This window comes from Saccostrea cucullata, unplaced genomic scaffold, assembly GCF_032062105.1.
Source record: "Saccostrea cucullata isolate Sc308-1 unplaced genomic scaffold, CSIRO_AGI_Scuc_v1 ctg4171, whole genome shotgun sequence".
Taxonomy (NCBI): Eukaryota; Metazoa; Mollusca; class Bivalvia; order Ostreida; family Ostreidae; genus Saccostrea; species Saccostrea cuccullata.
In genome coordinates, this window is record NW_026931696.1 from 16171 (window position 1) to 30936 (window position 14766).

A 14766-nucleotide genomic window follows, 5' to 3' on the forward strand; every position below is an offset into this window, starting at 1 on the left:
ATGACGGTGTTATGCGGAACCTGCTTTAAGAACATTCCATATCAAGATTTGCAATAAAAATGTTGTTGAAAAATGGATGGGCTGTTAATTAATTACATGTACGTTGTTTTTTGGAAGTACGCAGGAAAAGTATGATAAAGAGATGAATTTCAGATAATCTGAAGGGATTTACTGATAACGGGCCCTAAAAATATATTTAGCAATAAGAAGTGATGTGGTTTAAGATTCAAGGTGAAAATGTATTTATTGTGTCAAAAAGTGATGCTTTCAAAATTGAAGTCCGAAAACATTTCTAAAAATGTGCAAAATTCGGAGGAATTACTGTTTCTGTGAGCATTGGAAGTGCATTTGAAACACGATTAATGCGAAGTAATTACTTAATTCCGTGTGCACTGGAAATTAATTCGAATAGTGTGGCAAATTTGGAGTAATTATTATTTTTCATGTGCATGGAAATACATTTTGAAACCGTTTTATCTCCTTTGTTTATTGTTTTATGCACCTCAGTTGGGTATTTAAATATCCAACCGATAGGCAGTTGGATATTTGAATATCCAACTGATGGGCAGGTGGATCTTTAAATATCCAACTAGTGCTGGTTGAATCGGTAAAATATGCGTAGACTAATAACAATGGGTGACGTCATGGAAGTTTTTAAAATTTAAATAAGTGATAAAATTTATCCCCTATTTCGTTGCTGTAACATAATTTACAAATTCTGTTTTCTGCAGGGATGACAAACCATTTACAAGTCTCAATTGGTAATTTTGTTTTCCTGTTTCTAAATAAACAGGATATCTTTGATTATTTAGGATGCAAAGTCAAAAAATAGTATTCAAAGATTATTTTTTAAATTCTATAGCTCAAACCGTATGGGGATGTTTGCACATCACTACACCATGTTTGTTTAAACTTATCTAAAAGAGTGGTATACCTTATATTTTATATAGATATATTAATTGAACTTTCATGCATTTTGGCGTTTATGCAAATTATCATGCAAACCACTCGATTAATCACATCATGAAATCAAAACAATGAACATTTATATTCTTTAAATGTATCTGACTTACATATGACAAGATATATTAATTGAATTTTCATACCAAATATAAGTAAGAATTTTTGATTTCATGACGATGATCAATCGATGCAAAATGGACTCTTTTATGACATTTCTTGCATATTTTCTAAATAACTTTACATGGTTTTCCATCATGTTTGTATATAGTACCTCATTAGTGGAAATTTTAGCGAGACGCAAATTTAGCGATATGTCCTTTAGGACAAATGATGCAAACAAATTTTTTCTTTGAAAAAGATTTAATATCATGTCACAAGTTTAGAAAAGTGGATGGTTTTAAGAATTTTTTCTCCTAAGAACTGGAATATGAAAAAAACTTGGAAAATATCAGTAATATTTCAAAGGAAATATAAATAAAGACAAATCACATTCAGTAAAGGTTTACAGGTGAAAACAAATTTCAGAATATGTTACCATGGTGCTAAAAGTGTAATATAAACTTAAGAAAAATATACCAAGCCAGGTGAATTTTATTAGGAAAACCTAAATGTTAAAAATCAGCCTACGTGATATTGTTAATTTTTGTCATATTGATCTTCCTCTTAAAATTCACCTGGCTTGGTATATTTTTCTAAAGTTTAAATTACACTTTTAGCACCAAGGTAACAGATTCTGAAATTTGTTATTGAAATATTACTAATATTTTCCAAGTTTCACCAATTTCAAAGCGATTTATAACTGAAAAGTTATGCTTTATTGATATATTTTTGTTTTATTCTTTTTCTTTCTTATACAGAAGAATTTGTTCTAAAACATATACATCAAGGGAGGAAAACACTTGCTGTTGCCTTCAACTTGAAATTTATATCAAGGATGTATTGTTTCCATTCTCATGTCGATAAGATACAACAGAGTCTGGCAAAAATGTTTTATTAGCTCACCTGAGCCAAAACCTCAAGTGAGCTTTTCTGATCACAATTTGTCCGTTGTCTGTCATCGTTGTTGTCGTCGTTGTCGTTGTAAACTTTTCACATTTTCGACTTCTTCTCAAGAACCGCTGGGCCAATTTCAACCAAACTTGCCACAAAGCATCCTTGGGTAAAGGGGATTCAAGTTTGAGCAAATGAAGGACAACGCCCTCATTCAAGGGGAGATAATTGGGAATTAATGAAAATTTGGTGGTATCTTTTAAAAATCTTCTCAAGAACCACTGTGCCAGGAAAGATGAAACTTATGGGGAAACATCCTCAGGTAGTGTAGATTTAAATTTGTTCAAATCATGACCCCCGGGGGTAGGGCGGGGCCATAATGGCCAACCTTAGTTTTACATAGAAATATATAGGAAAATTCTTTAAAAATATTCTTTTCAAGAATAACAAGGCCATAAATGATCATTTTCATATGGAAGCATCCTCAGGTAGTGTAGATTCAAGTTTATTCAAATATTTATATGGAAGTATCATCAGATAGTGTAGATTCAAATTTGTTCAAATCATGACCCCTGGGGATAGGGCGGGGCCACAATGGCCGGTCAAAGTTTTACTCAGAAATATATAGGAAAATTCTTTAAAAATTTTCTTCTCAAGAATAGCAAAGCCATAATTGATCATATTTATATGGAAGCATCATCAGGTAGTGTAGATTCGAGTTTGTTCAAATCATGACACATGCCACAATGGCCAATCAAAGTTTTACATAGACAGATATAGGAAAATTCTTTAAAAATCACCTTATCAAGAATAGCAAAGCCATGATTGGTCATGGAACTACTTTTGGATATTTACTATTCAATAATAAACCAATTCCTACTTTTTCCCAGCCACAGTGCTCAGGTGAGCGATGTGGCCCATGGGCCTCTTGTATTTGAATATTTTCCTTGAAAAATTAACGTGATGACTTTAACTTGTCAATCGTTAACTTCCCTTACTTATGAAGCAATATACCTTCATCACCTGCATATAAGGTTTACATCTTTGATTCTATACGTAAGCACGAGCTCCCGTGTGAAGATGTTCTTAAACGACGTTAATTATTGACAAACAGGTTGATAAACAAGATTACATGTATAAGAAGTCTCTTTTGAAGTCATCATTTCGTAAGTTCTTGTAGTCGATACAATAACCATGTCAGCAAATTCAGTCTATCATTAAGTCAAATGATGACTGACGTTCTTCATACTAATACCAGTTGTTTGGTCATAATCTACACACTGAATTGACGACGGATTTTTCATTATTTCTTGATCATGACAAGGACCACCCGGCGGATCTAACCGGTAGGCAGGGGGCTCTGTTACAACGCACTTTGAAAAAAAAAATTATGATTCCTGTTAAATTTTGGACCAAGTTAACGCACTTTGAAATTTTTTCCAAAGTGCGTGAATATCGACCATATTAAGGCACTCTGAAAAAAAATGTGTGCACGACTTAAAGTAGTCAATCTTTTAGCAAGTGATAAAAAATTGCTTGAAGCTGGTTCATGAATAACATATTGTTGATGACTTCACTTCATGATCTGAGATTAACGGGTTTTAAAAGTTATTTGATAAGTTTTTTAGAAGTATCATTTTTTCTGATTTCTGTGCAAGATGATGGCCTTTATTTTACAGTTATTTAAATAGATTATTCTTAAAGTTGTATGAAAAAATATTTATGCCTTTTATAATGTTGATGTGTATTAGAATTTTTGATCATTTTGGCCGAAGTTTTGTTGCTTTGATCAGCGATGTGGCTCCCGAGCCTCTCTTCAACAGAACAAGAGGGTGCGCTATTACCGGTATTATTTTTTAAAGGAAATCGTATTATTTTTTTTCATTATTTTACGTTAACTTAATGTTAAGGAGAAAATTATAAATACTTATATATGGTCAGGAACGATAAAGAAATTAATATTGTAGAGGGTCCTTCTACCTGTCCCCTTTCAATTCTCGATGATGATAGATCAATTCATCTGGTTTTCGAAAGAAATGTAAGGGGAAAATGCTCTCTATAGCTAAAAGTCTGGAAGTTTTAGTTTAAATACATTTTTTTAAGTGCCTTCATGCTAAGAATGTTGATGTTCACTTTTGACGCACTTTGAAAAAAAAAATTACAAAGTACGTTGATGTTGTCCAAAATTTGACGCACTTTGAAAAAAACATATCAAGTACTGTAAACCAACTTTTATTCGCGTGCAGGAAATATTCGATCCTCCCCCCCCCAAAAAAAAAATAGCAAGAATCCCTGAATTTTTTTTTTCATGTAAAATGATCATTCATCAGATGTATTTCATGTTTCACAAAATGATTTACAATGTACTAATCAATCTAAGCATGATATAGTCAAAGGGAAAATGAATTTAGAAGTATTGTAGGTCACCAATATTCTGGCTGCCTTCATCTAAATAAAACAATAAAATGCTTTTTCCAGATATCGTTAATTTATTATTATGGTGCCATAAGATTTTTGTAGACAAAAAATCAGCGTATATATTACCAGGGGTTTTTAAAATATAATTCAAATAAAAATATTCAAAAATTATGAAGCACATAATGTAGTTGTTTTGTTTATCTACACCTGTTTTTAAGTAGTGTACAACACACATATGGACAATGACATGCAGAAAACAAGTATGGGGTTCTTCAACTCCAGGGACGATTAAGTTCTATCTACTTTGCATTTGTCCTTAATAATATTTTATAGCTATTCATGTAGTTCATCAAAGAATCGCAAGGTCTTCTTATGAAGTTTGTTAAAAGTCATGCGTTTACGAAATTCAACAATATATTTAAAAATTGAAACTATATGATGTAACCATTGTTTACATAGCCCATATTCTAATCTTAGTAACTAAACTTCGAGAAACTTGCAAAGTCAGTGATTATGAAGAATAAAACAATGATTTTAAGAGAAACTATGTGTGGCTTTTAAAATAACAGATTCTAGATTTTTCTTAAGTGGTATTCAAATAAATTAATACAACAACAATATTTCTTGAAATACAAAATAAATTAGTAAAAACTTTAATAGTAATATCAATATAAACAAAATAATGTTATTTTTTACTGTCATGTTTAAAGGCAATAAACAGGTATTCCAAAAATGTTCAGCATAAAATTTGATTAAACTGAGCTTTAAGTAGGTGACTCTTTCCAAATTTAAGTTATTTATCAAATAAAATTTATAGTTTTAAATAAAACATTTAGAGTTTAACTGCAATTTCCTGAAAACATCGACATAAAAGTCATTTTAATGAATTTAGACTACAGTCTCATTCATCTCAAATTTTTGTTTTAATAACAAACAAGTGTTTTACAAACAAACATGTTTCCATTAAAAAATAAATAAATAAATTCGAATGCAGTTACCTTGACTTTTTATATTTGACCGTTGATACACAGGCATGTCGAAAATCAGCAAGCATTTACAGAAAAAAGTGCGGAAAAGTCTTAATTATTAAAAATATCATAATTTGTCAAACATCAATGAAGCGGAAAGAAACTGGAATTAAATTATCAAGATACACATACCCAAAATTCAGCTAACTAATTGCTGGCATTTCGAAAAAAAAATGCGAAAAACCACATGACTGATAGGCAGTCGAAGGGACAGACTGACAGCTAGACAGATGGACGGACAGAAGGATGGACGAAGTGGAAATGTACAGTTGGACTTCTTCTCCGATTTCATCAATAAGGCACCAAAAATACATTCTTACAATGAAATAAGCATCCTTGCATTCGGCTGTCCCGGTCAATTTAATCAATCGAAGTGCAGCCCCAATTTCCAAACACTACTAGCTAAAGAAGTAGAAGAAATGTATAAGTGCTTTATTGGCCTACTGCCTCAAATAATTTGGCAAAGTTACGCTACCAAAGTTATCTATTTTAGGATGTCTATATTTCTTACGTCATTTTAACAATCCTAACAATACAATCATTCTTTAAATCAGTTCACAGTACGTGACTGTGTAAAAAAACATCTTTATAACCTCAATATAGGTTTTTGTCAATATTTTGAACACCTGATTTATCATACATATTAAATCAGATATCAGTTTTTGTAAATATTTAAAGCATGTATTCCTGCTATTGTCTGGTAAAGGACCAATCCGACTTTAATCTGATTGGTAGAGGACTATGAGGTTATTGTTTTTAGAATGCCATAGCAGAGGCAAAGATCATAAAGATGAACGTATTATACATCAATCAATCTGAATGGGAAGAAACACAGACCCCTAAAAATTTTAGATGTTGAATCAGATGCTAAAGAAAGGTTAACAATTCCATAGCAGAGGCAAAGATCATAAAGATGAACGTATTATACATCAATCAATCTGAATGGGAAGAAACACAGACCCCTAAAAATTTTAGATGTTGAATCAGATGCTAAAGAAAGGTTAACAATTCTTTAATTGTTACCGTTCTCTATTGGGTATTCTTCGACCGCACCAGAAATCAGCATATAATGCCTCATGTTTTTCTCTTGCCATCAGATGGCAGAGTGGCTTCTTTGAGATCAAATGGTATACTCTTGTACTTAAGAGATGGCTCATCACTGTAAACATGGTGCACAAGTAAGTATTAATTTTTCTCATTGTTACATTATGACAAAAAGAATAATTAAAATGTGTGCATTTTCTGATTAAGGAAGGTCCATACTTTTACGGATCCGGTTTTAAATCTACACACTAATATAAAATTCTGATTATCGCTTGTCTATTGAAATAAGATATTTTTGGATGATTGAAAATAATTTAGCAAGTATATATTTATCTATTGTGTCATTATGTATACGAAGTATTTAATATACGATACCTATGGAAATTAACACTTTGCACTCTGTCCATATATAGGATCTTTAGTACAAAGACACAGAACTATTCTTTGCTTTTATGGGCCTAATGCTCTTAATTTTGTTTTTATAAACAAACTAACTTGAGGTCTAATTGTATTGATTTAAAGCCTACATAATCTTTTTAATTTTACTTTAGAAAAAAATTGCAAAGAATGATTGAAAAATTACACTCCAAAACTGGGGGTATACGTGTTAAAAAGGATGTTTTGTTAAATTTTTCTGGTCAACCATAAGATAGTATTTGCTTTTGTTAACTTAGATAGAATTCTTAATAATTTTACAAAAAAAAGGCATATAAACAGTTAAGATTTTGAGAATTATAAAAAATATAGATATTTCTAGATTTTCTTTCCTTAAAGACGTGGACAGATTCAACATCAGTTTGTTAATGAAATCTAATAAAGATTTCGAATATTCTCTTGGCAAAGTGATGTTTTTGATTTTCATAATTTTTGACAAAAATTTGATGTAATTTGGTACACAACTAAATGAAATATGATAACGCTGTTCAATTTTGGCTGTTGGTTATTTAGAGGTATGTACTCGAAGATATGTTGTTTGAAAATTAACCTGTGAGGATTTTATGGATGTCTTAGTTAGTTTATGACATTTTCATACATTGAAAAAAAATCAGTTTGACAGAAAGTTTTGAAAGAACAGACCAACCTTAATTGTCTCTCTCTCTCTCTCTCTCTCTCTTTCTCTCTAGTCTAACATGCAAGCTTATTAAAATTTTTTTTTTTTACTAGGATGAAGATATGGATAACACGTATGGTAGGAACAGTTCTAGAGAGACAGAGACAAAATATCCCTAGTCATATTTCCAGAAACGACTAACGGCCGACAGTTTTTGAAGCCAAAAAAATTATTTGATTATTTGGGTGGCAGTCGTCAGTTGCCCAATTTTGATCTCTCTTTTTTTGGTTGGGGACTAATTTTGTGTCCATCGGTCCAAGTTTTAATTTTGTCTGCGTCGATGGCAAATTTTTTTTCATTTGAAGCAATCCGTCGACCAACCTTCGATCATCCACCGACTATTGGCGTTCAGTTTATCAAGTCGGCCGTCCGTCTCGACAACAAGGGTTTCTAAAATTCAGCCGACGGTTAAAATCAAACTGTTATGTCTAGGTCACATTTGAGCCGATGGTCGGGCGACTCAATTTTTATGGTCTTGTCGGCTGAAAGAACATGATCGGGCGATACGGAGCAGTCACGTTATTTTCTTTTATACGTTATTTTTTTTTCATAGATCTATATATATTATTATAACAGTAACTTGATCCGAAGGGTCGTATCACGTCGAGTTGACAGGCGCGGATCACCAGATCTAACGAGACGCGAAGCGTCGAGTTTGATCTGATGATCCGCGCCTGTCAACGAGACGTGATACGGCTCTTCGGATCAAGTTACTGTTATAATGATAAATTTATTATATACCCCCTCATAACTAGCAAAATATAGCAAAAGAAAACTTTAGAGATCAATTGCATAACATTTATCCATAAAACAACGTATATTTTACAACAACTCTTAAACTAACATAACTCCCCTAAGTGAAGAGATATTAATGTAGAAAGCACGAAGAAATTCACTTTTACATGGATATCCACTTCCGCCCAAGCCCGGGGTTGAACTCTCGACCTTCGGAATCTGTCTCCTAGCAGTGCAGGAACAGCGCACTAGACCGCTCGGCTATCTAGGCAAGGCAAGTCAAAAAACTTGCTTTTGATGCCGATGGAATTCTCACAGCGCTGCCCTACACTTCACGTTCATTGAGAATAGAAGTGAGAATTCCATCGGCATAGAGTTGTTGTAAAATGTGCTTTATAAATAATAATTAATTTAAGGAATCACTGTCTAGTTTTGAGAGTATGCCAGGGCATCAACAATAGTGGGAAACATGGAATAATTTGCATAACGGGCGAAGCCCGTTATGCTAAAATTATCCCATGTTTCCCACTATTGTTGATGTCCCTGGCATACTCTCAAAACTAGACAGTGATTCCTTATATTTCCATTTCATTGTGAAATAAAATTGTAGACTTAGACATTAAATATGTAGACTAATAAACTTAAATTACATGAGGGCTTCCATGCCAATTTCAATTGTCCTCGCACACTGACGTCAAACACAAAGGCAGCCGCACGAGATTTACATGCATATTTGGCCTCCTTAGCGTTAGACACAGAGACAGATGCGCACGAGATTTGCATGCGTTTTAGTCCTCCTTAGCTGCTGACCTATCGACCTGCCTAATTTACATTCCGGCAGAATTATCAAGAAATAACTTCCCCCAACTTTCAAACAGTTATCACAGAGAAAAAAATTAGAAATTGAAATATTTCATTACAACATATGTATTGGTAACAATCCTCTGTTAAAACTAATATCAAAATAACTGTATCTCACTTCCATTCTCAATTACCGTGTAGTGTAGGGCAACGATTTGTCGAAAGTTGCATCTGATGCTTCAAAATTGGTACCGTATTTCATAAGTCCCCTACCGCTAAAACCGAAGAGAACTTAAGGTTTCCCCTGTCTATCTGTCTGTCTGACTGTCCAACTTGGTTTTCCACACATATTTCTACACATGCAGTTAATGAGCTGATTTTTGGTATAAATATAAGTGCGAATATCTTGATGCGTACACGTAACAGGTCAAATTTGCATTTCTTTCCGCATAATTGATTTTTGAATGCAATATGGCATTTCTAGTTATCTTTTATACTGTATACAGGGAAATTTTTGCCCCTGTTTTATTTTCGCCCCTTTCGCCCTCGTCGGAAAAGGGCGAAATTAAAACGGGGCGAATTCAAAGTAAATAGTATAGAATCTTTAACTAAAATCTTTCTGGGCGAATTTAAAACCGGGCAAACTTGTTTCCAAATGTGAAAGGGCGAAAATAACACGGGGCGAAAATAACCCTGTATACAGTAGTTGGCTTCACGATTGGGTTCGTGCTGCTCTGAATTAATACTCCAATCGAGCTTGTGTCTTAGAAAGAAAAAGAGGTCCCGGTTAGGGGCAGAATGTTTATTCCGTGAACCCTGAGGTCCACGCAATAAATATATAAGCGAGGTTAAACCGGATGCCATGGGCAAACGACAGGCTACGCTTGCCCGTGAATGCTAGAGAGTTCGCACCTAGGTAACTTGCCCGTAGAATAATTCGCCCTACTCGAATGAAAATATGCCATTCATTTGCAAATCGCGCTTTTAAATCTGCAAATCGCATTTTAAGGTACCAGGCAAAATTTATCGCAATGATGGGACCGGTACAAACAGGCATGTGACAATGATTTTTTTCATGAAAGAAAACATGGGACAAAAACAATTTTAGCATTAAGTACCCATAGGACACACTTTTTTCAATGACTTGCAGTACTTAACCCAAGAGATCGAAATATTTATTTTATATTTTGTAAAAAAAATTCGGGGGGAAAATCATATCTTTGAAACTGAAGTGAATGATAAAAAATGGCAAATTTTAATGAAAAATATAACAACAGATGAAAATGAACAAAAAAAAAAGACCCCCATTTTTCTCGATGTTTGAAATATATGTAGTCTGAGAGACTCCTTCTATACAGTTTTGTTCCAATCATTTCACTAACACCAAGATGTAACCATGGGACAATAACTTTTTTTTTAAATCTCAAGGCATGGGACAGATATTTTTTTAAATACCAAAGCCATGGGACACGTACTTTTTTGAAATGAAGATTTTGTTTTGTACTGGTCCCATCATTGTGATAAATTTTGCCTGGTCCCTTACATATTCATTGGCTGATCTGATTTTCTCTATTTTACATATACTTTTATATACAAACTAAACATTGATTCTATGGTACAAGCAGATAAAAAGTAGGAGGAACTTGCAGTATATGTATAGATACTTGTACACGAACTTAAAGACTTGAATGCATGAAAAAAGTCATTCAACGACTAGTTTTAGCTTTTAAAATATATAACAAGTTTTCACCGGTTTTGTGTATCAAGGCTCGCAACATAATTTAATATTTCAGCCATCTAAATATCGATGATAGACGTCTGTAGTAAAGGTTTTTAATGGGGGTCTATTTTCCCGTTATAAATTTATTCCGTATAAATCCAGGAGATGTGTCAAGTCCTAGCCAGTATGAGTTACACGTATCAAAATACATGTAGCCAGATTTTTAAACTGACAAAACTAAAAGCCACTAATCAGAGATAAAAATTTAACAATTTTGCTTTGAGACTACAATCAGTCATTTGTAGGCAGATCATTGTAGAAAATGTGAACAAACCTACATGGATATTCTTAATTGAATTTCAGTTAGAAAAACATGCATATGGTCCACGTATTGCAGTCCTTTTTTAAAGGACAGCAACTTGTTTCTTTAAAATAAAACAACGTCAAATTTTCTTTTAATTCTACGAACATTTCTTTTAGGAAAGGAAGCGTTAATGATAAGCGAGTTTCAACTGTCTTGGAAAATCGAAGACAAAGAGCAGCTGATCCACAGAGAGCAATATTATGAGAGTGAGACTGGTAATTTTGTTAAGTTAAATGTTAACCAAAAATGAGACTCTTCTTGAAAAAAAGTACATGGGGGCATTTATTTTAAGACAGTCGTGTAACATGTCCTTTTTGATAGTATTTATATTTAACAAATACTGAATTCATTTTCTTATGCATTTTAACGAGAAAACAGGCAGTCTCTTTTTAAAAAAATCAATTTAGAATACAAAATGAGGTCAAGTATAAAAAGAACCTTGAACTTTCTTTACAGACGTAGTAAAAGAAGTCAAAGAAATATATTATTCTTGCGAAAGTTTTCCTCATTTCCAGTATGTATATAGACTTATTAGGCAGTTTGCACATGAATCATGCGAGGAAAAGCTTGTAAAAAGCCAAGTGGACTACTCTATATTTCATCACGAGTGTCCTCAAATAAAACTAAGAGTCTCTGGAGACACTAGAAAAGAAAACTTGAGACTTCTATCAAAACGAAAAGGTATGTAAATTTAAAATTTGGGTTTTAATTGTTTTTATAAACTAAAGCAAATTATATTAATAGGATATCTTTTTTTCTTCCTAACGATTATTTTTAAAAAAAATTTTTTTAGCTTAAAAACATCATATATAGCTTTAAGTTTTTGCATATAATACATTACCCTGTTTTCTTTTCTTTTCAGTATATCAAGATAATGTCTAATAATGATAATGAGTAATAGTAACTGTATTTAATTAATTTCATGAAATTGATTGAGCATCTTTTTTTCTTCAGGTATTTTACTTTCAGGGAATAAAAGTACATGGAAAAATCATGGAAAGTTTTGGGAAGCAAGTGTTCATGTCTTCTTTGAATTCAAATGTGATCAACAGGTATTATTACATCTGTATCATAATACATTGCATATGGCAAATAAAAATTGTCAAATTTACCAATGTTTACAATAAAACACATAAGAAAGGCTAGCTTCTACAAAGACTGAGACTGAAATACTTCATATTTGTTTTAGGCACCACTCCCATTTGAGGGGCTACATGCATCTTCCCTCAATCAAGTTGTCTATGTTAAACATGCTTGTGAAAGGGAACTGGAAAGTCCACCGACGTATGTTCATATCACTGAACATAGGAAGGACAGTGTTCGAGAAGCGATTACAAAATGTCTTGAAGCACCTCTGTGTTCATTTCTAAAACATATTAGAAAAATCTTCGACATTTCAGAAGCGGATTCTAGATTAGTAGAAGAAGCAACATCACTAATAAAATTGTTAAAAAGATGGGATACGGACTTCAATATACCAGTTTCTCAAAACCAGCAGCCAAATTATAAACATGGAGTTCCACGAGAAATTTATGATCATTTAAGCAGGTTAAAATTCTAGTATAAAAGTTAATATCAAATGGTAATTTCGGATTTCTTATCTTTATTTATCGTAATTCAATTTCAAGATTTTTCTTTTTTTTACAGAAGACGGGGAGTGAATGCTTTTGGACTTTGGAGAAATGGAAATCTGAAAGTTTTTGTTGAAGATGCAATGCTAGTAGACGCACTCGAAGCAGAACTAGAGAATATTGACGGAGTATTTTTCCGCAAAACCAAACTTAAAATTCTTGCAAACAATATCACATTTAACATATGTTTAAAACAAGGCGATGAAATATTTCGCAAAAATGATAATACAACTCATTCGTCGAACTTAGGTGAAAGCACATCACATGCAACTATAGGTGCTTTTGTGAGAAATAAGGAAACATTCGAGGACATATATATTTTAACATGTGGACATGTTTTCCCGTGTCTTGATATGCCTGCTTATGGCAAATTGAAAGAACCTTCTGTATCTTGTAAAATCGGATCTTGTATATTTACTAATCCTTCGGGAATACATAATTTTATTGATTTTTCTGTTGTTAAAGTAGATAGTGATAACTACATCAAAGAAAACTGCGAGCTTGCTTTCATGCGATCCGAGAAACAAAAATGTAATGCAGCAGTGTATACTGAATCTTTAGAAAATACAATGGACTACGTCCATAAAAAAGGCGCGACAACAGGTTGGACAGACGGTCGCATTCAGTGCTACAGCTTTGTGGTAAAAAGGTTTGGTAACAGAGATGATGTGTTCCTTGTCCTAGGAAAAGGCGGGAAATTTTGCGAGCCAGGGGATAGTGGGTCCATAGTTTTTGCACCTGATAATTCAGTTGATCAAGAAAATGTTCATATTCTTGGCATGCTTATGGGAACCGTGCGCAGCCTCAATGCTGACGATGATAACGATTCCGAGACCACGCCAGAAGCCACGCAAGATAAGGACTCTCGGTTAGAAGAAAGACCAGAAGAAGTGAGCGAAGACAGTGAAGGGGCCTTTGCATCTTTGGGCAGTTTTGATCAAGGAGACGACGATAATTTGAGGAGACTATCACGCGATGAATTGGCTGTCTGTTTCCGAATGGACTCTGCACTAAACCTACTGAAAGAAAAGAAGAATCTAGAAGTTGAGTTTGAAAAAGTTTCGATGTCCTCAGATGAAAGTGATTTATTTTGAAGGAAATTGAACATTGATTAAGTATGTTTGATATTCTGTAATCATTATATTTTTTTTAGAATATTTTTCCAGTTATATGCGTGCCATTTATTAATGTGTAAATATTTGCTTTCAATTTTCTTTGTTTTTCTATTTACCTGGTATCTTTAATTGATATGTGTGTTTCAATGTGTGTTACACTGTAACTTTAAGGAAAATTAAAGCAACACAATCGAATATTTATGTTCTCGTTTAAATTCGGGATGGTATTAAAATTAATATTGAGATAAAGAACATCAATCAAGCTTAAGATCATTGAGACAATACCGAACGGGAGCAGAATTAACAAAGACCTTTACAAATGATACAAATCTTAATAATGGAACTGGTAGACCGGCCACACCCACCGTGAGCTCCCTGTCATAATCAAGAAAAAAAATTAATCCTTAGTCAATTCAGAAAGTAAAGAATGACCTAACGTTTAGTATGAGGAATATCCGTCTTTGCTGATAAGGCCATTGTGACGACCAAAAACAATGGCAAAACGACATATTCTTGATATTCTAGTTTTATCAAATTGTTTTGTCGGTAGCTTTTCCCGTTTTAATTTTCTTTCGAAGATAAGTTCTTGTATGTCAAATCAGTTGTGGACATAAAGTACATATGCATTTGATAAAGATGTATGGCTACATAAAAAAGGAAGTTGATCAGAGAAAAATGAAGTCATTACATTAAAGTTTTCTTTTACCATTAATGTCCTTTCTAGTAAAATATCCTAATATGGAACACTTGTCTCGAAGAAATGATATTAAATATTTTTCTTTCCCTAAAAAAAAAACTATAGTAAACTATAGTTAACTATAGTTTACTATAGTAAATCAAAGTTCC

The 14766-nt window shown here is 33.0% G+C and overlaps 1 protein-coding gene across 1 annotated transcript; it reads left to right on the plus strand.

Annotated features, from left to right (window-relative positions):
* The first annotated feature begins 6547 nt into the window (after window positions 1–6547).
* On the plus strand, window positions 6548–13937 carry LOC134233310 (uncharacterized). Its single transcript, XM_062715277.1, has 3 exons — window positions 6548–6577; window positions 12364–12722; window positions 12822–13937. Exons 1-3 carry the CDS (start codon window positions 6548–6550, stop codon window positions 13897–13899), a joined length of 1467 nt encoding a protein of 488 aa, XP_062571261.1. The 3' UTR covers window positions 13900–13937.
* The last annotated feature ends 829 nt before the right edge of the window (window positions 13938–14766 follow it).